The 23,396-nt window shown below is 41.2% G+C and overlaps 2 protein-coding genes across 4 annotated transcripts; one reads left to right on the forward strand and one right to left on the reverse strand.

Annotated features, from left to right (window-relative positions):
* The first annotated feature begins 2,142 nt into the window (after positions 1-2,142).
* Positions 2,143-13,424, forward strand: wdr91 (WD repeat domain 91). 3 transcript variants are annotated; one of them, XM_053687630.1, is made up of 16 exons: positions 2,143-2,235; positions 3,422-3,552; positions 4,271-4,450; positions 4,664-4,870; positions 5,135-5,218; positions 5,733-5,839; positions 7,422-7,587; positions 7,809-7,955; positions 8,108-8,295; positions 8,800-8,950; positions 9,201-9,295; positions 9,772-9,931; positions 10,293-10,401; positions 11,204-11,316; positions 11,495-11,692; positions 12,274-13,424. In XM_053687630.1, exons 2-16 carry the CDS (start codon positions 3,430-3,432, stop codon positions 12,436-12,438), a joined length of 2,193 nt encoding a protein of 730 aa, XP_053543605.1. In that variant the 5' UTR covers positions 2,143-2,235; positions 3,422-3,429; the 3' UTR covers positions 12,439-13,424. The 3 variants fall into 3 exon arrangements, with proteins under 3 accessions (XP_053543605.1, XP_053543606.1, XP_053543604.1); XM_053687631.1 differs by having other exon boundaries at positions 2,175-2,235; positions 3,419-3,552; XM_053687629.1 differs by having other exon boundaries at positions 2,189-2,367.
* A 1,319-nt stretch (positions 13,425-14,743) lies between these two features.
* On the reverse strand, positions 14,744-16,847 carry LOC108278693 (vitelline membrane outer layer protein 1). The gene is made up of 5 exons (XM_017492178.2): positions 16,576-16,847; positions 16,079-16,203; positions 15,595-15,711; positions 15,149-15,330; positions 14,744-14,983 (listed from the first exon to the last, which is right to left on the reverse strand). The coding sequence occupies exons 1-4, from the start codon at positions 16,771-16,773 to the stop codon at positions 15,150-15,152; spliced, it is 621 nt and encodes a 206-aa protein (XP_017347667.1). The 5' UTR covers positions 16,774-16,847; the 3' UTR covers positions 14,744-14,983; position 15,149.
* Positions 16,848-23,396: the final 6,549 nt, after the last annotated feature.

Genomic DNA, 23,396 nt, shown 5'->3' on the forward strand with positions numbered 1-23,396 from the left:
AACCATTCTGAGCAGCCACAGCGAGTGGCTACTGAAGACAGAAAAGAAAGGGCTGCATGCCCAGATAGACTGCAGAGACTCCATAGACACTGTGCATATGATTTTAAAAATAATGCTGCGTGAACAAAAGCGCAAACAATGATGATCTGTTACTAAAATTTAGATTTAGATCATGAAATCGTAATATGGCTTGGATGACCAACAGTTTTGTGTTCACCCTATTCTTGTGTATAGCTTCTTCTAGTTTTTTCACTTTATTGTGTCTACAGTTTTGTCCTTCCTGTATACATCTGTGTTTAACAGAATGTTTAGACCTCAGAGAGACCTCAGAGCCTTGACATTTCAGATCTGAGTTGGCATGCAACTCACACCAACTCTACATGGGAACTGCAACAAGTGCTATTAGAGGCCCACTGGGACAGGAAACATGCTGCCCCATGCTCGTGAGAGGAGCAACATTTGACATTAATTTGACTAATTTAAAATTACTCAGCTAAAAACTTGGTGCTGGATTGTATGCTGGATAACTGTACGGTATGGTCTCAAGCCGCACTAGACAGGCAGCGGCACTGTGCATTGTAGAATGTTTCCTCTTTATGTCAGGTGGTTCATTCGATGTCCACATCGATCAAAATATGGCTTCAAGAAAAATATAAATAATTGTATTCATATTAATATTCAGTCCTAATAAATTTATGACATGATATACTATGAGGGCAGCCGTGGCTCAGGTGGTAGAGCGGGTTGTCCACTAATCATAGGGTTGGCGGTTCGATTCCCGGCCCACGTGACTCCATACCGAAGTGTCCTTGGGCGAGACACTGAACCCCAAGTTAGTCCCCATGGCAAGTTAGCAGCTTGCATGGCAGCTCTGCTACCATTGGTGTGTGAGTGTGTGAATGAGAACCAGTGTAAAGCGTTTTGGATAAAGGCGCGATATAATTGCAGACCATTTAGCATGTACTAAAATATTTATAATGTTAATAAAATATAATGTATGATACTGTTCAAAGATTGAGATTGCTCTATGTGACCTATACATATTTAACAAGAGGTATGAGTTAAGCAGACTTAAGGAACAAAGAAATAGGAACAAGGACCATGCGAAGCCATCAAAAATGACGGGGGTTAACTAAGGAAAAATGTATGCAGGCCAGAGATGTGTGTGTGTGTGTTGATTTAGAATGAAAGAAGACAATCTTAGCAGTAGCTACAGAAATGGGAAAGATTTCCTCAGTTTTCTCTCAGTGCAACCTGTGAATGTCAGCCAACCACGGGCCGATGGGTGTTGGTTTTGAGGTGAGAGGGCAGAGTGAGTTTAATGGTGTAGAAAAGAAGCTGTGAAGATGCGGAAGTGTCAGTGTCAGTGGGCAAATCAGGGTTAAAAGAGAGACGATACTGGTGGTTGAGATGAGAACACAGTAGAAGATGGGGGCAGGGTTTGAAGTTTCTTTTGTACCCTTGCACTAAACTGGGCTTTAGTGCAGGGGTTCCCAAACTTTTCCAGGGCAAGACCCGCCAAATGGCATTAACATTTGACCGAGGTCCCCCTTTTGCAAGATGTCTTTAAAACACATTAAAAATACAGACTTCTGAATATATCCCTCTTTTTTATTAATAATTACATATTACATCTTTACATTACATTACATTAGGAATTGAGTGTGTGTGTGTGTGTGTGTGTGTGTGTGTGTGTGTGTGTGTGTGTGTGTGTGTGTGTTTCTGAGAGTGAGAAAGAGAAAACATAGTAGTGGGAGGGATGGGCACACCAAATTATTGAGGCCCCCTGGGTGCCCCCTGGCGGCCCCCACTTTGAAAACCACTGCTTTAGTGTACTTTAGTGTTTTTTAATAGGTGCTGCACCCAAGTGGTCTGTAAATCCCCTTAACAGAATTAAAATCTTGACAATAAGCCTCTTTAGTGATATACATAACAACAAGAATGAAAATGGGGTAGCAGTTACACAGGGGATCTGAATATTATTTGTATTTATTTATTTATTTATTTATTTATTTTAATGGCTTAAATTTTGGATTAAACGACGCCCTGCAGTTCCCAGATACGGATTTCCAGAAGCATCCTTACACCAATACAAAAAAAAAGGTCGCGCGCCCTCTTCTGGCAGTTTGCGTGCAAGTTCTTGTCAGCTGACCTGAAAGGAAATCACATGACCAGCACGAGACACACGAAAACAGGAAACCGGAAGAGCTTTTCCAGTCCCTTGTTTGTGTATCGGTGAGCTGCTATATTAAGACAATTAACATCGTATTTCAAGGCAGTTCTGCCATTGAATTATTTAATAGGTGTAGTAAATGGTACAATACAAACAGAATGATGATGGACACGTCTGTAGAGCTGTATTAGCTCGTTAGCTACCTTCACATTCGTCATTCCGCTTTGTTTTTAAACACATTTTAAGCTATAGTTCAGTAAGTGTATGTAAAGTCTATGGTATCCGTTGTGTAAAGCGTAAAAAGTAGGCGTTTGTATTTATTTGGCAACTTATAGTTTGACAAAATGCAGACATAATATTGCCTTTGGCAGTATTAAAGTGTATGGTATGCGTATATAGTGTAAGGAATAACACACTCTGGGATGTGCTGTCATGGGAAAATAATCAACGACAGGGTGGTGTGATGTGGCTAGATGCGAAACGTTGCCAACGCAAGATTGGTTATTTTCCTATAACGCTGCGTCACAAAGTGTTTTAGTCTTCTTATACAAAGCACTTCGCCAACTGTAGTTTTATTCTGTAGCCTATTTATCATAAATGACATGTCATCATTATTTTATACATTCATAGTTACATTTAATGATGTGCAACGTCCACAAGACAAGTTAGTTCCAAGTTAGTTCACACATATATTATAGTTCCATCACCCACCTCTGTTTTCTCACTCCTGATGTTAATAAACCAAAAAAAAGAGAAAAAAGTGCAGCTTGTCATGTTACAGAGCAACCAGAAAGTGCAAAGTCTTCTGTCCTGAAGACGTCGATGGCAGAAAACATCCTGACCTTTAAACAAAACACCGGAGACGTCTTCCGTACATGTTAAATAACCATTTGCGTCATTACAGAAGGCTTTTACTATATCCACTCACGTGCTGTTTCTTGGTTAAATAACAACACCAGATCTGTTTATTATCAGCCTTTTTTCTGTCCACCGTACCAGTTCTTGTGAACGGGTTGTTACTGTAGACGCGACAACATATTAGAACGAGAGAATTAATATAAACTTTAGAGGTTTATTGCCAGAGCTGCTGCTAGAGAAAATTAACCACCAGTCAGAATTGAGAAATCTACAACGCTGTAGGAAATACCGTGGTGTATTGTGCTCGTTGAACAGCCTGATTGGGAGCACCTGTGTTTAAATCGTGTAACCCATTTCACGATGGAACGATATATTTCTTATTGGAAGCAGATGTAAGGATGGCGTCGGCGGTGGAGAGAACAGATGATCTCGTGCGTGAATATTTAATATACCGCGGATTTACGAGCACTCTCAAACATCTAGACACTGACATCAAAGCTGACAAAGAGAAAGGATTTCGAGTAAGTATCTCAAAGGAGTTGAGCAATGAATGTTTCTTTTTTTTTTTCTTTTCATCGTGATGGATCTTAATAAAATAACTTTATATGTATTCTGCACCCAACGATAATATTGGCACCCTTGGTAAATATGAGCACAGAAGTCTGTGTGAAAAATTGTCTTCGTTAAATAGCAGTATGCAACGTGATGCTCTTCTGGGAAACCTTGGGTCCTGGCATTCATGCGGATGTTATTTTGACACGTACCACCTACCTAAACATTGTTGCAGACCATGTACACCCCTACGTAATATTAAGCGTTGGGCTTTTAATGTTATGGCTAATTGGTGTGTGTGTACATATAACACAACATACATTTTACATTATGTGCATTGCGTTCACTCACAGAATCACACGTACCACCATGTAACTCTGTTAAATCACCTCAAAGTAACTACATGTTTTTCACTCTTTAAACGAACTTAAAGGGACGTTCCATCCTGAAACACAATAAACGTGCTTACGTGTAAATATTTGTGTTGTGTTTAGTGAGTCTTCTATTCTGATGAGTATGTACTGGTTATACGCCCCGCTAATATCACAGGGGGATATTCTTTTCAGTTCCATATCAGTCCTCGTTTATTCATCCATCTTCAGTAATGCTTTATCATGGTCAGGGCTGTGGTGGTGTGGTGCAGAATTGCCAAGTCATGTGTATACTAATGCACACTCCAAAACCCAGGTGGATAAAATAATCGACCAGCTTCATCAGTTCATTCAGAGCTATGACCTTCCTGGACTGAAAGAATATTGGAGCTACCTGGATCACAGATTCTTCAGCCGTTTGGAGGATGTTTACAGACCCACTGTTAACAAACTGAGGACAAGTCTCTTTCGTTACTACCTCGTGTTCAGTGTTCAGGTAGGCGACTATTATATATTCATATTACGATAATCTTTTATAACTGTTTAAGGTATTAACTGACTTAACACAGCTAGCTAACAATGCTTTAGTAACTCACAGTTACGTGCTAGATACTTACCTTAAACACACAACTATGCAGATTATTATTATTATTATTATTATTATTCTGTGTTTACCTGTTATTTAACGTTCTCCTTTCATCTTACTCAGACAAAGAATCTGGAGAAGACACAAGAGTTTTTCCAGAAGCAGGCTCTTGATCTTCAGGGCCAGGCAGAATGGCGTGATTGGTTCATTCTGCCATTTATTTCAGCACCGGAACAAAATCCGAGCTTCTCTCCATATTTTTCCCGCCAGTGGGCAGATACTTTCCTTGTTTCCCTCCACAACTTCCTCAGTGTTCTTTTCCGGTGTATGCATATCCTTCCTGTACTCTGCTTCAGGACATTTCAGGGATGGAACCTCTATCTGATATCTCGCAACTAAGATCAAAATGCGTTTAAATGTATTCAACAGTCATAAAACGATTAAAAGAATAATACAAATGTACAAATACACTTAGCTAAAAAAGTTGCAGTTGCTCAATCTGTCATATTTATATTATAAATATGATTGGATATGAAAATCCATACAGTTCTTAGTACAATGATGTACCATGATGTACGTTCCTTAATATGCTTACCCCAGCCCGTGCTTCTGAGTTTTGATGCTGAAGTTCAGAGAACCACCAGCATCCAGGAGGAGAATGAACAACTGCGCCAAGTGGTAAAGTCTTTTTTCATCTTCACTGTAAATAATGAACGCAGCGGAGCATAGTGGCTTAGTGGTTAGCGCGTCTGCTTCACACCTCCAGGGTTGGGAGTTTGATTTCCGCCCCTGCCCTGTGTGCGTGGAGTTTGCGTTTTCTCCCTGTGCTTCAGGGGTTTCCTCCGGGTACTCTGGTTTCCTCCACAGTTCAAAGACACACATTGTAGGCTGATTGGCATCTCTAAATTGTCCGTAGTGTGTGAATGGTTGTATGAGTGCGTGTGTTTGATTGTGGCCTACACTGGGTTGACGCCTTGTCCAAGGTGTCCCCCACCTTGTACCCCGGGTCCCCTGGGATAGACTGTAGGCTCCCCCGCGACCCTGTATAGGATAAGCGGTACAGAAAATGGCTGGCTGGATAATGAAAGCACAGATCTTATATAATCATAGCACAGTAACCTGATACTTTCTTGTATGCGCTTAGTCAATGATTGACATTTATGCTCCTGTTTTGTTTTTGTTTTCTTTTCAGTTATTTGCACTTCAAGGAGAATCGAGGCCCAAGAAAGCAGAGGAGATGTTGCATCACAAACTCCCTGCTTACGTCCAGCACATGGACCGACTCGCAGATACAGAGCTGTGAGGGCCGACTTTTGGAACCGAATCAACAGTTTTATTGCAGTAGTGGTGTTTTTAAATTTGACTGAAGGATACTGTTTTGAGTCTGCTAACAAGAACGGTCTTAATTGAATCAATTAGCAGAAGCTAATCTTGTTAAATGACGTATCTCAGACAAGATTACATCCCGGGTCCTTGATGTAAATCCACAATGATTTTTGTCTACATTTTATGTAGATAGAATGATAACACTACAAATATCCTCTAACTTTGACAGCATGGTAGAGTTTTAGAAGATAAAGCACAAGCTATCTGACTGTTGTTCAGTAGAACAGCAACAGTTCGAATAAATTTCACTCCGCCAAAAACCTAGCACTAAGTCAAGATAAGATGCTTGAAGATTATTTCAGCGAAACAGTAGGCCTTATAAGACTTTAAAAAAAAAAATACAGCTTGTCATGATACTGGGAAACCACGACACCCTCCGTCCTCAAGACCTAAACGTGTCTGAAAAAGAAAAGAAAAAGACTTTTAAAAAAAAGTGCTGACACTGGAGTAATAATCATCTTACAGAAATGTTCACAATATCAATGATTACACGTTATTTTTTTTTAGAATTGGTTTATGTGGCGTGTCTACGTTGATTGTTTGGTGGAAATTAATGGTAGCTAATGAAATAATATAGAATGGAAGATAACCAAGGCATGCCAACAGCCTAACCTGTTTGTGTCCATAAGGCTCGTCTGCCTCATTTCGTTTCAATGAAGCACTTTTTCAAATTTATATCAGTTCAACTCTAGACTCCATTTCATAAAAGCATTCTTAATAGTATTCTGGTAAATACCAGTAAATGTAACATCAAAAGCATGCAAATAAAATAAATATGAATTGATTGATAAAGCGATCAAGGCAATCACAGAAGCCGTGCAGTTAACAGATACCAGTCTGTCCATTTGAATGAAATATCTAGCATCAGATTTCAGTTTCAAATCGAATGAGTTCTCTGCTAGCTGATTCATATAAAAACGGTGTTTGTTAGTGGACTCTTTTTAGTCTTTTAGAGCCTGCTGTAGTGCTAAAAGAAATTTAACAAGGAATAAAAATTCCTGTGAATTTTTTTCTTGTTCTGTTTTGGTTTTTGGATTAAATGGAGTATATCCTCAGCAGCAAGTAAATCTCCTGTAAAGCCATAATCCTAGTCTTGGAATAATATTCGGATGTTCCCATTATTTATTTTCACAATAGTATTTTGCAACACTACCCATGGGCTAGATTAGATTCATTCATATATGGAAAAACTTAAAAAATGCAAAGTATGATATATTCAATTAGTAATGCTTATATATATTTATATATAAAATTGTATAATTGTTTTATTTGTCCATTATACTAAAAGTAAGCCAAGCTTCCTCTTCATAAGTCATAAGACAGTCTTACCATTCAGCAGTAATTCTGATTACGCAGTGGTGCTTACACAGGCCTTATTGTTCCGTGATCGGTTTTAAGGCCGTGTATTGATTTATTCATCCAAATTCCTCCAAAGCGATTTATTTATGGACCGATGGAAGAAGAGAATGAGGCGTGCATGTGTGTTTTGTCGCAGGGACTTGGTGTCGAGCCAGCGTGTCGTAAACCCCACCACTCCTTCAAGGAATTTCTTCTCCTTTTTGCCTCAGGGCAGAAGATTCCCAGTGCGAACACCTCAGGGGGCAACAAGCTCCTCCCCTACACAGGTCACCCTTGGGAGGAAGGAAACCTCGGCCAGTCAGGTTTAATTTTTGAGGAGATGCAAAAACTCCTGATCGGTCCTCTGGTTGTTTTCATCAACACTTTTGCACTGAAGGTCTTTAAATGATTGTAAATTTTAGGTTACTATTATTATTATTTTTATTTTCTGGTCTTAGTTCCTGACAACCTATTTATCATAACCTGACACCAAAAGTTATTTTTGTTTTGAGAAATGCTTAAATTCTGTCCTTTTTTATTGTAGTCGGTGAAGATAAAGGACCCCACAACCTCAAAAGAGTCCAAGATGACCTCTGTTGCTGCTACCTTGGTAGATACAGTTGCAAGGCAAAAGAGGCAGATGGATTATGAGAAAGAGAGAAAAGAGCTTTTCTTCAAACAAGCAGCACAGGTCCATTATTATTCACTTACTGTATATACATGTGTGCATAAGGCAGTAGGAATTATAATGTATGCTATATGATCAAATTTACACTAGGCTATACACTAGTTTGGGAATGAAATAAAAACTTTTAGAACCCTTGTTTGTGTTTTCTTTCACAGACTTCTGAAAAGAAAGTCGAGGTTTCTGAGTCCGAGGGTCAAATGGAGGGCCAGTGTGATGTAACTGACTCGCCAACCAAACAGGCTCAGGCTAACAGTGAAGCGGGCGGGTCTGGGGTTGAGCAACCGTTCATCAAACTTAGTCAGGAGGAGTATGGAGAGCATCACTCTTCCATCATGCACTGCAGGTGGGTGGAGATACAAACTTTGCACAGAATCAAGTGTATCCCAGAATACTAGCTTTTGAAAGTAACGTTTCTTGGAGCATTAGAGTGGAACCTAGATCTTATGTTGATTAGATGCTCAGCGGATGCGCCATGGGGAAGGGGGTGCGAGGCAGGGTATGAGCGGGCTTGAGTGGTAGGCGAGGCCAGGGCTTGAACTTGGGATGCCTGATTGGTACCACGCTGGAAGCCAGAAACATCTGGCACCGAGTAACTGGAGTACTGGGGTTTATATACTCTGCTTATTGGTGGTCCAGAGGCGTGGAAGGGACAATGATGGCGAGGCCAAAGGTGGGAATGGCAATAACGGCGAGGCCTTAGAGGGGAGTGATGACTACTTCGAGGCCAGAGAAGGGAGCAACAGTAATGGCGATTATAATAATATAATAATCCTCTTCACATACCTTTCTCTTTTTTTAATCATTAGGCTTACACATATTAACACACTATTGATTGTTTTTTGAACAGGGTGGACAGTTCAGGTAGAAAAGTGGCAAGTCTGGACGTGGATGGCGTAGTGAAAGTTTGGTCCTTCAACCCCATTATGCAAACGAAAGCCACCATTATGTCCAAATCTCCTCTGCTCTCACTGGAATGGGCTACAAAACCAGACAGACTGGTAAGAAACAACTCATTCCTTCTGTTCACATTTTGGCATAAACGATGGAAGTCAGTAGAGAGCGTTTGAACCATTTGTCTTTAAATTTCAGATAATAAAAATGAATTTGAAAGAACTACCATGTAGAAGAGTGACAAATTTACATTCAGCTAATATCCCTGCTTTTAGCAATTTGTACTATGTGACGTAGAAAGAAAGCTTTCTTTCAGGTGTGGTTAATCTTATTTTGTCAATTGTGTTTTCTCTGCAGCTGTTGTTGGGCAGTGGGGTTGGCACGGTGAGGCTGTATGATACTGAAGCTAAGAAAAATCTGTATGAAATGTCTATAGACGAAGCTCATCAACGGTAAGAAAAACCTTTGAGAAACCTTCTTAAAATGGGCAGGGATAAATTAGACAACAGTCTCTCTTTCTTCTCTCTTGTGAGGTTGATAAGACAAAAATGCAGCTTTGTATGTTACTGAGAAACCACAAAGAGCATCGTTCTCCATCCTGAAGAATTTCCCATCCTGTAAAACTTCGTCACAGCACTCCCTCTGACTGCTAAAAAGCACTGACCCTTCCAAAAACCGTTAAATAATCGCCTCCCCACCGAAAACCTCACCATATCAACAGTTACACGTTTGTGATCCTGTTTATGTGGAGCATCTGCTATATACGAGTCCCTGGAAAAGTTGTTACTATAGAAACCATAACGTATAAGGATGAGATGCTGTTATAGAAGTTTAATCGACACCTTCTGACCAATCAGAATCAAGCCTTCAGCAGTCTTGTAGTATAAATGTTATTGAATGGATGTTTGTATATCTGTGTGTGTTTCAGGATACTATCACTGGCCTGCAGTCCCAGTGGAACATCGTTTGTATGTTCAGCAGCTGCTTCTGTGGCTCGTTCGGGCAGCATTTCAGAAACGGTCCCGCATCTGATGCAGCCCGTATCCGGAAAACTGCTACTCTGGGACACTAAGACTGTCAAACAACAAGTAAACACTCTGGTTGTTATTCCGGTGTTCAGCTATAATGGGCTTTGTTGTGGTATCATGTTATTTTCAACCCCATGTGCTTAATGGTGTTGTACACTATTGTCTGGGTTATTCACACTCATACACACTCACTTAGACGTCTTCCATTCTTGTGGTATTTTATTGTGATGTACTATTAGAATGTTAACTTGTCTATTATAGCCTCTCTTTTACTTGGACCCAAGACACTTGGTTGCACATAATGTGTTACAGTGTGTGTTAGTGAATATTGTGATTCTGTATTGTTGTACAATACATTGTGGTGTGTGTGATTTATTTATTTATTTATTTATTTATTTATTTATTTATTATTTATCTGTAGCTGCAGTTTGCACTGGAGCCGGGGCCTGTAGCTGTAAACTGCATTGCGTTCAACCACAACGGGAATCTTCTGGTAACTGGAGCTGCCGACGGCATCATACGCCTGTTCGGTAAGATCGTTATTCAATTATTATTATTATTATTATTATCATCGCTGTTGCAGAATCTGCAGATGTGGACACTAAAGTAGAATTTATAAAGTCATATGTATATTTCCTATTAAACTTTTTAACGTTATTAATTTACAGCCAATATGTAATTCGCATATGTTCATGGTATGATAATTTATAATATGATAATTGTTTAAACCAATATTATAGTTTTCAGTACATCGTAGTATCTCTGGGTAGAGCTTCACCTTGTATGCAACATCACACCTGGTACAACATAACTGATAACATTCAGTAATTTCTAAAAGACAATTGTAATAATAATTGTAATCGGCAACTTGCTGTTGTATAAGCGGAATAAAATGCACTGGGGCGTGCAGCTATAACACATCACACACATTTTCCCATTAGAATATGCCCCATTGTGTTTTATTCCTTACGTAACATTGCAACCGCTATGCAATGATTCTATTATCTGTTTATAGAAACTGATAAAAATATATATTTTTAAAAAAGATTTCTTAAAAGACTCTGTCTGCTGTGGCTTATTAAACACTGTAGAAATCTTTCTTGTTAGGCAGCATTGTGTTAAAAACGTTTTGACGTTGTTACAGATATCGCATTATGTACTGGACTTCAAAGTATGCTTGATGCCATTTAACCTAGTATAGCATAATGTTAGCAATATCAAATGTTTTTTGATTTTTTAAAAACGTACTCATTAACCACGTTGCACGTTAATATCTTCGTTATATGTCCATTCCTTCACGTCACCACACATCTCATCTGTCCTACCGTGCAGACATGCAGAGGTATGAGAGTGTTATGAGTTGGAAGGCTCATGATGGTGAAGTTTACAGTGTTGAGTTCAGCTATGATGAAAACACTGTGTTCAGCATTGGAGAGGACGGCAAGGTAAGTCTGTGTGTGTTAAATCTACTAAAGGGTTTTATCAGCTAGCTTAAACGTAGTTTAGGCATTCTTTGTTACTTTAAGAATAATTCCCTTCTCTCTTAGAGTCTTGTGGGGTCATTTATGATCAAAGTATGTTTCTGTGTGTGTTTGTGTGTGTGTGTGTGTGTGTGTGTTCCAGTTCATCCAGTGGAACATCCACCGCTCTGGAGTGAAACAGTCAGAATACTCGTTATCTCAGGATGCCGTGGGACCATTTGTGCTGTCCGGGTACAGTGGCTATAAGCAGGTCCAGGTGCCTCGTGGACGACTTTTTGCTTTCGATTCAGAGGGGCAGCATGTCCTCACCTGCTCCAGTACCGGAGGACTCATCTATCGGGTGAACACACACACGCACACACACACACACACACACACACACAAACAAAGATTTTATTTTTATCAGCTCCAAGAAAGCAAACGTGTTTTGTGTTTTATAATGTGAAGGAGGATTTGGGTATGAAACAACACACACACCATTTTCAGTCACAGTGTATAAATGTGTTTTAAATTTAGCAGTTTCAGTTCTTTAAGTAGTAATAATAGGAGTAGTAGTAGAGTAGTAGTATAATTACTAGTACTAATGCTGATATTATTGTGTAAACACCTAACTCTAATGTCTTTGTCTTCAGTTTCATTAACGTCAGCTACATTATCTCAGTGCAATAAAGTAAACAAGAATTATTAGTATTTATATGTTTATATATATATATATTTTGGTTGAAAAGGAATCTTAATAGATTTCTGCCTGAAAATGAATATTACTTATTTAAATTCTATTTTTGCAGAAGGTTGCAGTTTAAAGTTTCAGTTCTCAGAATAAATATATGTACACTGTAGGTTTTGGGTTTAAAGGGCTATTTTTAATGTACTGATGTGCTTATTATTTGACTTAATTCTGTGCGTTTTTCGTGTCTTAAGCTGAATAAGGGAGACGCTGGTCTGGAGAGTGTGTTGTCTTTGGGAGGGCATAAAGCTCCGGTGGTAACGGTGGACTGGTGTTCAGCTGTGGACTGTGGAACCTGCCTTACAGCGTCGATGGATGGCAAAATCAAACTGAGCACGCTCCTCGCACAGAAACCCTGATGAAAAAAATATACTGTCAGCTTCTCGTCGTTGCTTAGGCAAAGACAACTGATCCTAGTCTTTTACTTTTATTACTGTTTAAATGTACAGTTCTCAATACCTGATTTAAATTGATAGTTCTCAAATAAAATTCCATCATACTTTAGTAATGTAACTCTTATTCACTTATTCACAACTCAAAGTAGTAAAGGTGATAGTAAAGTCATACGACCATAGCACTGATAGCAAATAAGACCATTGCATATGATTTGCATCATTTTCATCCTCATCAGACCATTCAGTGTGCCCTGTTGATGAGGGCGGAGTCTTCCTAGAAGAGACCACTCCCATTAGGGTAGAAATGTTTCCTCATGGGATAAAGATGATCAGTCAGAAGAATTAATTTAGCAGTGACTCTTCTTTTAAACTGATCATTTGCCCCTTGCATTTCATGGTATGGGTCAAACATTCAGGTAATGCTGAGAACCTTGTGAAGGGTGTCTGTTCTGACCAGAACACTTTTCAACGTCTGTAGAGCGGTGTATATGGTTTTCACACTGCTAACCCTCGAATCTGCTTTCGTCATTGTAATGATAGTTTTATAGACTACAACATAATACTATACCACAATATCCCTCTGTATTTAGTTCTTGCTAAATTGTTTGAATATGTCCTGCATTAACATTCTCCATCACCTGAAAAACAGTTGTTTTTTTCTTCATTCATATCACATTAATACGCAAATATCATAGTTATTGCACTTGGATCATAGTTATTATTTTCGACTACAATTTCTATAGCGTTTCCTTTCATTTGTCTCATTTGTATATTGAGGCAATTAACAAACAAGTAAATATGTCTGAATAAGATATTGATATCAGGATTTCTGAAACAGCTACAAATGGTTCTGACACCATTTTAAAGAATGTATTCCTAAATAGTAAATATCAGCTATTGCATTTGTGTTTGATACATGATGAAATAAAAAGTGTCCGGTGATGCCCAAACTTTTAGACTCCGCATTAATGTCATTACAAATTCTGAATGGAATGGTGTTAAATGTAAATGTTAAGTGTAATAGTGTATTTGATATTTAGATGTGCAACTATCAAAGGACTCATCTGTTGAACTCCATTTAGTTTGTTATCTATTTCGGGGATTTTCATCTCCAGACTCTCAAAAAAGTTTGATCCAAACTGGATAGTGTATGCACACTAGCTAAAACCCTGACCAAAGGATTTAAAAAAAAAAAAAAATTAGTTTCAAATACAAAAATACAGAGCAACAACAAAAACAACAACACAGCATGTTAGTAACTACTGCAGGGATTTTGGAGAAAACCCCCAAATGGACAAATTCACAAATGTATCCTCATATTTTTGTGTTCATTTTCTTGACTTCTGTTGTTTATAGGCTTAATGGTGAGCACATTTGCCTCACACCTCCAGGTTGAGGGTTCGATTCCTGCCATGGCCCTGTGTGCTGAGTTTGCATGTTCTCCCCATGCTTCGGGGGTTTCCTCTGGGTACTCCGTTTTCCTTCCCCAGTCCAAAGTCATGCATTGTAGGCTGATTGGCATGTCCGAAAGTGTCCATAGTATATGAATGGGTGTGGGAATGTGTGTGATACCTCACCCTGTGCCCCATGCTGCCTGGGATAGGCTCCAGGTTCCCGGCAACTCAGTAAGGATAAGTGGTACAGAAAATGCCTGTATTTTGCCTGTAGCAAAATTACAGCCTTAAACTTATTTTGTTTTTCAGTCCTAGAACCTTAGGGAAGAACCTTTCCAAATTCATCTCTAAAAGGACTTTCTGAATAAACTCATAGTAGTATTTGAGCTCTTTTGGTGCTGAGCACCAAAAACACTCTCTAACAGCAGATGCATTTGAAAATGCATGATTTTATGTGGCTTGAGGCAGCTGCGATGTGCTCTGCATTTGACGTGTTTAACATTAACATTTAATGCAGTTAGGTTTGAATACCTCGCCAAACTGGGCTTGAGACCAGTGATTAACTGTGCTCGACATTTTAAATGGTGGAAATGGTTAACCATAAAGCTGTCAAAAACTTGGGAATAAAGAAGAAATGCAAAAAGGTTTAATAACTAACAGTTCAATGTGTTAATAAATGGATTTTGTAATTCAATGATTTGCATCGATTACTGTTTACAGGGTAGTTGATCTACGTTTTTATATAATTGCAGGAAAAATGATATTTAGAAGAATCTAAATCTAGTCTTAACATTTGTGAACATACGACTCAGTGTTGTTAAGCTCTAGTTTAACAAGAACAATAATTATTTTGAAAAAAGACAAAAGAAAAACTGTTAAGCTGATGAACATGTTTTATTGCATTAAGTAATTCAAAACTGATTTTCCATTCAAAAGTACAGTATAGGAAAGGATATTAAACGAGACAAAATCATCAGCGAGTACATTTTTGTGATTACTGAAAGATTCATATTCTATTTAGAGAACTGATTTAATGAGAAATATAGAGATCATTAGTTTGATTATATATGGAGCTGTTATTCTTCATGTTCATGTTCTCCTCTTGTCAGTTCATGCTGTGAGACAGAAAACAAATATCACAATGAGCTGCATGTATCAGTCATCCTCTTTAAATATTATAAGTATACATGTAAGTACAATAGTTCCTTTTTCTGCAACCATCTGAATAACAACACTAATGTTTTTCCTTTTATGATCCAGACTCCAGGTAAAACATGTACCTTAGCTGCAGCAATAGAAGAGGACATCGTTGAGAGATGTATCATCATATATGCCCTGACGTGGCTCCACTTTCGTTTGGAGCCCACAAATCCCAGTTCCACCACAAACTGAGCTCCAGGTACCCCAGCTACCCCAGCTCATTCCACTGCCTTCCAACACATTGCCTCCGGTGCACGTGAACCTGGAATTTTTGGTTATAAATACATGCCTTGTTATGATTTTTTAGTCACTTTTCTTTATCAAACACAGTTAGGTTAGGAACAAGACATGACCAAATTTGTCACAATGTTTATGCAGTAAGTCATCAATTTATTTCATTAAAAACAAGATCAGATTATAGTTACAGATAAAATGATTTGTGAATACCAGCTTCATGAAATCTTCGATTTTTATTACTTTTTTGAGCCAATATCAGATGTGTGGATTATTGTGAGTTACTAATTACCTTATGTTGTTAGCAGCGGTGTCATCTCGAAACACTCCCTGATTACTCTCCACTCGCAGCTGGAAAGATTTGAGTACTCCACTGGGGCACCAGATGTTCTGTGTCCAGGTTCCCCAACTGTAAAAACAACAGTTACTGCTACTAATACTACTAATGCTATTACTACTACCACCACTACTACTTCAAATACTCCTCCTCCTCTTACTACTATTACTGCTACTACTACTACTACTATAATACAACTGCTCCTGGTTCAGTGATCTATGTGATAGATAATATGGATCATATGTTCAGTGATCCAATCGTATGGACTTTGGTCTTCTATTCTGACTTTTGAATTATGACATTGAATCGCATTGTATCTTCTGTAGGTCCGGTAACTATATCTATATAATATTCAGTACATATTGTCATATATGCCTTATGTCTTATCTATATGCAGTATTTCATACATGGGAAAGAACATACACAATGTGTTTTTTACCTTCCTTCAGCAGTCCTGATGGTTGTGTAGGGCCCAACATAACGAGTAGGCCCGACTGGTTTAGAGCACTGAAGGGCAATTCCATTTAGGGCTGTGTCATCCCCAGACCACTGATTTGTCTCAACCTAAAAAAAACAAGCCAACAAACAAAAAAAAACTACTTTACCAATTAAAATGATTTGTTGATGAGATTGAATTCATTTGCAGGATCATTTAAACTGAGAATTTTACTCAAATTACACACATCAGTTATGCTTAATGTTAATGTTGCAGTCTGTGCTACACTGAAATTTATTTTAATACATGGTTTAATACATTGTTGACTGCGACTTAGCCATTTAATACGCTTGTACAAATATGTACCAAAAAAATTGTAGTTATACCACAAAGTGTGAAATTGTATATTAGATATTAAGTTTATTATCAATGCTTATAAATTCTCATTCCAAAAATTGCTAATTAGTAGTTAGTCATCCCTGAAAAAGCGATGCACTCACCTTGAGGCTAAAGCCCGTAGCGTATGTGCCTGAAGGACACTTCACTGCAGTTCCCCATGTTCCCCATACCTGTCCATTCAACACGGAAATCGTACTGGGATACGGGGAGGCAATTTTGCTTTGTGTGTCGTTGACACTTGCACACTCCCCGAAGGAAAGCATGAGCAGAGGCAAAACAACAGTAAGCACAAAATACATTGTCAGATAGAGCTGAAAATAAACTCAAACTACGATCGGGTTATTAGAATGAATCTCCCTGAAGAAAGTGTCTGGTGAGAGCAGGTGTGCTTGTTTATATACAATCTGGCCAGCCAATCGGTGTAAAGTGTCATGTAATTATAGATCAGAATATTTGGCATTAATCCAAGTCAAATCCAGGACATGAATCATTAAACTGGTTTGATATCATTTTTAAAGCAAGGACAAATGTTTTCCATGGTTTCAACTTTAAATATTTATTTTCAACAACAACGCAATAATGTAAATAATAAATAATTAGTAAGAAAGGTTGGCACAGTGATCCAGCGGGTAGAGTTTGCCTCCTCAAACACACGAACGCATTAAACAATGACAATGATTCTTAATTTGCATGAATTTATTGTGAATTATATTTGTCAATGTTTTAAAATTGCTTTTATCTTACTATATAAACTGAGATTTATTCTATACTAGTATGCCTATAATATAAAAATATATAATACATATAAAAAGATAATGACAATAATAATAATAATTAAATATAATAATAATTATATATAACGTATAACAAATGTAAAATACCCTTGGGAAATATGAGCAAAGAAGGCTGTGAAAAATTGTCTTTATTGTTTAAACTTTTGATCCTTTGTTCAAAAAATTCACAAAAATACTCTGCTGTCATGGAGATCAAACAATTACACAACACAGGTTTATAAAAAAAATAAATCTTTGTTAAATATACGTGTGCAACAATTATTGGCACCCCTATGAATTCATATGAGAAAAATATTTTTGAAGTATATTCCCATTGACATTTTAAATTTTTTTAGTACACCTGGGTGACAGTAAAAGCAATTTTTCATAGCCTTCATTGCTCGTATTTGCCAAGGGTGCCAATATTAGTGGAGAGCACTGTATGTACATAATCATATATGAAATATTTACATCCATTATGTTGGATAGATATAATGTTTAATTTTATTACATCATGATGTAATACAAGAAATGTATTGTTTTTTATTTCCTTTAATGAATTGTATCACTAATTGTACAGCATGATCAAGAAAATGACTATCAGAGTGCTTATGTCCGTCATGACAAGTTATGTTACATTATTGAGATGTTTGAGATGTTCCAGAACATACACACACACACATACAAAGAGACAAACAAAACAGAATGAGACGAAGCAAAATCAAAAGTAAACTTTTCATTTTGTTTCCTTTAATAATGTAGCTAAACAGAAAGTCAGATGATATGATTAAATGCTTTCACACACACACACACACACACACACACACACACACACACACACACACACAAAAGTATGTGAAGAACACCTCAAAATCAATGAGATGTATTTCCTAATAGTAGTTGCTTAAGATCCTGCTGCATGACCCACTTTCTCTTGAGATTCAGATCACGGACAGGTGCCCTGACATTTTCTTTTAGAATTTGCGGATACAGTGTCCTCCACTAATATTGGCACCCTTGGTATATATGAGCAAAGCAGGCTGTGAAAAATTGTCTTTCAAAAAATTCACAAAATACTCTGCTCTCTTGGATATCAAACAATTGCAAACACAACACAGGTTTATCCAAAAATATATATCTTTTTTAAATATAGGTGTGCAACAATTTTGTCACCCCTATAAATTCATATGAGAAAAATATATTTGAAGTGTATTCCCATTGAGATTTTACATTTTTCTTAGTATACCTGGGTGAGTAGGAGTAGGAACTTAACACATAGGCCAAATTCCCTTAGTCATTTATAACAGTGGGTAAGACCAAGGAATATAGCTGTGATACTGACCACAAAATCAAGGTCCTGCCATGGCCATCCCAGTCCCCTGACTTGAAACCCATAGATGAATGGTCTCAGATCCCTTGTCATGTATTCTCCAACCTCTTCAGGCGTTATAGGAGAAGACTCTGTTATCTTGGCAAAGGGACAAAGTATTGACTAAAAGGGTGCCAATAATTGTTGCACACCTATATTTAACATAGATATTATATATATATATATATATATATATATATACTGTAGGGAATTTAGCCCGCGGTGGGCAGAGCACAGACACACAGGAGGCTGTTTTAGTGTCGTTCATGGAGGGATCTTTATTTAAGATGGACAGGGTTGTGTAGCAGTGGGGTGCTGGTGAGGGCCTCCTTTAGGGCTTGGAACGCCTGCTCTGCCTCCGCAGACCATTTCACCTGGTCCGGCTGGCCCTTCTTCGTAAGGTCTGAGAGGGGGGAAGCTACCTGCGGTAATACCCTGCCAACCCCAAGAAGGCCCGTACCTGTTTCTTTGATGTGGGCCGGGGGTAGTCCTTCACTGCCTCGATTTTCTTCGCCTGTGGCTTCAGCATATCCCGGCCAATACGGTAGCCCAGGTACTGTGCCTCGGTCAGCCCTAGGTGGCATTTCTTGGGGTTGGCTGTCAGCCTGGCCTTCCGGAATTTCTTCAGAACCTCCCCCAGGGTGAAACAGGTGGTCCGACCAAGTGGAGGAGTGGATGACTACGTCGTCTAGGTAGGCGGCTGCGAACATATGGTGGGGTCGCAAGACAATGTCCATCAGCCGCTGGAATGTTGCGGGTGCCCCGTGTAGCCCGAAGAGGAGAACCCAGTACTGCCAGTGACTGGTGGCCGTGCTGAAGGCCGTCTTCGGTCTCGCGTCCGGTGCCAGTGCAACTTGCCAGTAGCCTTTCGTTAGGTCTAGGGTAGACATGAACCACTCCTCAGTCCCTCCACGAGGTCGTACACTCGGGGGAGGGGATAGCTATCAAACTCGGAGACCTGATTCAGCTTCCGGAAGTCATTACAAAGCCGCATACTTCCGTCTGGCTTCGGCATGACAATGATGAGGCTGGACCAGGGGCTGTTGGACTCCCCTATGATGTGGTCCCACAGCATTCGGGCAACTTCTTCCTCGATAGCCTTGCACCGGGCCTCTGGGACACGGCCTCTGGGACACTGTCTTGCCACTACTCCTGGATGGGTATTGATCTCGTGGTGGACCAGCTATGTCATTCCTGGGGAGGTAGAAAACACATCAGAAAATTGGTCCACCAACTCAGTTAGCTCCTGTCTTTGTGTGGGGGTAAGATCTTCCCCCAATTCTACCAAGGTACTCTTGCCGTGATCTGTGTCCAGAGCCGCATACGTCGATACTACTGGCGCCGGTTCTACCCACTTCTTCAGCAGATTCATGTGGTAGAGTTTTTCCTCTGCTCGCTTAACGGGCTGCTGCAGGCGGTAGTTTACAGTGCCTTTTCGCTTGAGGACTATGTACAGGCCTTGCCACCGGGCCAGGAACTTGCAGGAGCTACTGGGCACTAGTAGGAGCACCCGTTTCTGTTCTTCCTGGGTGGCTTGCATGTGCTCCTGAACTATCGGGGTTACCCGGTCAATATTCTATTGCATCTCCTGCACGTAGTCGATGACCGAATGGAATGGGGACGGTTGCTCCTCCCACACTTCACGGGCCACGTCCAGCAGTCCTCGAGGTTACCATCCGTAGAGGAGCTCGAAGGGGGTGAAGCCCGTGGACGCCTGGGGGCACTCCCGGATGACGAAGAGCACGTAGGGAAGGCGGAGGTCCCAGTTCCTTCCTTCCTCGTCTACCACCCGGTGTAACATCTGTTTTAGCATCTGGTTGAATCTCTCGACCAGTCCATCAGTTTGCGGGTGGTAGACAGATGTCTTGAGGTGTTTCACCTGTAACAGCTGACACAGATCAGACATCAGCTTGGACACAAAAGGCATACCTTGGTCGGTCAGAATGTCCTTTGGGATCCCCACAGGACTTAACAGGAGTACCAGATGTTGCGGTAGGTGGCTTTGCATAGTGGCACCACCTTGGGGTACCGGGTGGCGTAGTCCATGATGACGAGTATGTACTCGTGGCCCCGGGCGGACTTGGGGAGCGGCCCTACGAGGTCCTTGCCGATCCTTTGGAAGGGGACACTGATGATGGGAAGTGGGATCAGGGGCGCCAGCGGGGCTTCCTGGGGGCGGTACTCTGACACTGAGGGCACCAGTGACAAAAGGCCCGGACCTCTGCGTCCATCCCTGGCCACGTGAAGTGGTCCTTCAGTTTTTCCCCAATGTGTCGGGCCCCCAGGTGGCCCCCGACTGGATAGGTATGGGCCAGGTGCAACAGTGTTTGAGTTCGGGTCTTGGGGACTACCAGGAGGTCCATGTTTTCCCCTCTGCGCTGGGTTCGGTAGTATAGCAGGCCTCCCCTGACTAGAAAGTAGGAGGTGGGTAGCCTGTTTTCTGGGTTTTGGTCGACCCCGTCAATCTGCCGCACCTGGGCCCAGCAATGCTTCAGGCAGTCGCCCTCTTTCTGTTCCCGGCCGAAGTTCCCCTGCCGGCTCACCTGTTGAAATACAGAGGAGAGTGGGTTAGGGGGTGTGTGTGACTTACCTTCGGCCAGGGCGTTCTTCTTGCCCAGGGCCATGTAGGCCGGCCGGTCTGGGGTCTCCTTCCTTCGCTGGGCTGATTTCGGTGGGTCTGGAGTGTGGGGGCCCCCTCCGGCAAGCCCGGAGTCTTGACCCTCCTTTGGCGTCCCCCGATCCAGTTTCATCGGCCTGGACTCCTCCTGGGGCGTCCCGTAGGCAGGGTGGTTTCAGATGACCTCTTTTCCTTCAGTAGCAAGCTGGTGGTCGGGCCGATGTGGCGGCCCCCTTTCCGGGCGGGCTATGGGATCGCTGCCCAACCCAGCCGAACTCTAAGAGGAGCAGGGCGAGTTCTAGGGCAGTTAGCAGCTCCTTGCGGGTTCCGGGCGCACGTATTCCCACGGCTCGGCACTCTGGGGCGGCAGAGCTCTCAGGAACCGGTCCATGGGCACCTTTTCTGCCATCTCGATGGCGATACATTGGTCAGGGTGGAGACACCGTTTGGTGAGGTGCAGGAGGGTGTTCATTTGACCATGGGACTGGGCCCCCAGTCGGTAGCTCCACCGATGGAAGTCCGCTGCTGCTCGGTAGGAAGTTCTGCCATACCATGCCAAGATCTCTTTCTTCACCTCGCCGTAGTCCGCCGCGTCCTCCGGAGAGAGGGCATAGTATGCGGTGCTGGCTTCTCCGGAGAGCAACGGGCCGAGGATGCGTGGCCAGGCTTCCATGCCCCAGTCTTCTTGGTGGGCGACCCGTTCGAAGGTCTCTAGGTAGGTCTCAATGTCGTCTTCTGGGGATCAGGCGGGGAGAAGGTGCTGGGCTTCTCAGCCAGATCCCGGAATGGCTGGGCCGCTCTCAGGGCCAGCAGCTCCCGGGTAGCAACTTGCAGGCTTTGGGCGAGCTGCTGTGTTGTGGCCTGCTTCTGGAGGCTAGTCTCCATGAGACGCTTTAGCGTGGGGTCCATGTTCCCTGTGTCCATCTCTCTATCCACTCAAATTATTAATTTTCTTTTTTATTATTATTATTATTAATATTTTAAATTTTATTTTAATTAATTAATTAATTAATTTTAATGTGTGGTTTTTCTTTTAAGTATTTAAGTGGGTGTGTCTGCGCTCAGTGCCCACATCCTCCACCAGTTTAGGGAATTTAGCCTGCGGTGGGTGGAGCACAGACACACAGTAGGCCGTTTTAGTGTTGTTCGTGGAGGGATCTTTATTTAAGACGGACGGTAATGGGGAGTGCGGGTGCACGCGCACATGTGTGTGTGTGTGTGTGTTGAAGTGCGATCAGGCGGTGAGGGTCTCAGCCATTTGCGGTTACAACCAGGGGGCGGAGCCTTCACTCGCGTCGGATTCGTCTGAAAACCAGTAAAACACACAACAGCGATTAGCGGACATGCACATGTCACAAAAATCGCCTAACACACGCCAGATACCTGCGCACATGCTCGGAGATCCTTCTCATCCTCTTGCGAGTGGAATATCGCCCTTTTATATTCTCCCCTCACCTGCTGGATTGTGTAATTCTTCCGCACCGTGCACCATTCACGAGCCGTGGGTGTGTTGCGGGCCCACCCCGCCGCCACGTGCTCTCTGGCCATCCAAAACATTAGTGGCTCTGAAGTGGAGCGGTCTCTTCAGTCACGGTCTCGCAGTCGTGAGAGGAGCGATCTTTGTTTCCTGTGCGCCAGCCGCCGGCCTGTCGCCACAATACACACAGTATCTCACAAAAATGAGTTCACCCCTCACATTTTTGTAAATATTTGATTATATCTTTTAATGTGACAACACTGAAGAAATGACACTTTACTACAATGTAAAGTAGTGAGTGTACAGCTTGTGTAACAGTGTAAATTTTCTGTCCCCTCAAAATAACTCAACACACAGCCATTAATGTCTAAAAAGGGGTGTACTCACAAAAGTGAGTACACCCCTAAGTGAAAATGTCTCCAGACATGTCTCCTATTGAGCATCTGTGGGGAATCCTCAAACGGAATCCACCAGCTCTGTGATGAGGACTCCAGTGGCAACCTGTGAAGCTCTGGTGAACTCCATGCCCAAGAGGGTTAAGGCAGTGCTGGAAATGAATTATGGCCACACAAAATATTGTCACTTTGGGCCCAATTTGGACATTTTCACTTAGGGGTGTACTCACTTTTGTTGCCAGCAGTTTAGACATTAATGGCTGTGTGTTGAGTTATTTTGAGGGACAGCAA

Source organism: Ictalurus punctatus, chromosome 18 (assembly GCF_001660625.3).
Source record: "Ictalurus punctatus breed USDA103 chromosome 18, Coco_2.0, whole genome shotgun sequence".
Taxonomy (NCBI): Eukaryota; Metazoa; Chordata; class Actinopteri; order Siluriformes; family Ictaluridae; genus Ictalurus; species Ictalurus punctatus.

What these genes read in the sequence shown, in the direction of transcription:
- wdr91 (XM_053687629.1), top strand. Translation starts at nt 2,313, where the DNA reads ATGGTACAATACAAACAGAATGATGATGGACACGTCTGTAGAGCTGTA. An exon ending in ATGAACAACTGCGCCAAGTG is followed by an intron (nt 5,219 to 5,732) that starts GTAAAGTCTTTT and finishes TTTTCTTTTCAG; the next exon opens with TTATTTGCACTTCAAGGAGA. An exon ending in CTACAAAACCAGACAGACTG is followed by an intron (nt 8,951 to 9,200) that starts GTAAGAAACAAC and finishes TTTTCTCTGCAG; the next exon opens with CTGTTGTTGGGCAGTGGGGT.
- LOC108278693 (XM_017492178.2), bottom strand. Translation starts at nt 16,773, where the DNA reads ATGTATTTTGTGCTTACTGTTGTTTTGCCTCTGCTCATGCTTTCCTTC. An exon ending in ATCAGGACTGCTGAAGGAAG is followed by an intron (nt 15,712 to 16,078) that starts GTAAAAAACACA and finishes TTGTTTTTACAG; the next exon opens with TTGGGGAACCTGGACACAGA. An exon ending in ACCGCTGCTAACAACATAAG is followed by an intron (nt 15,331 to 15,594) that starts GTAATTAGTAAC and finishes CAAAAATTCCAG; the next exon opens with GTTCACGTGCACCGGAGGCA.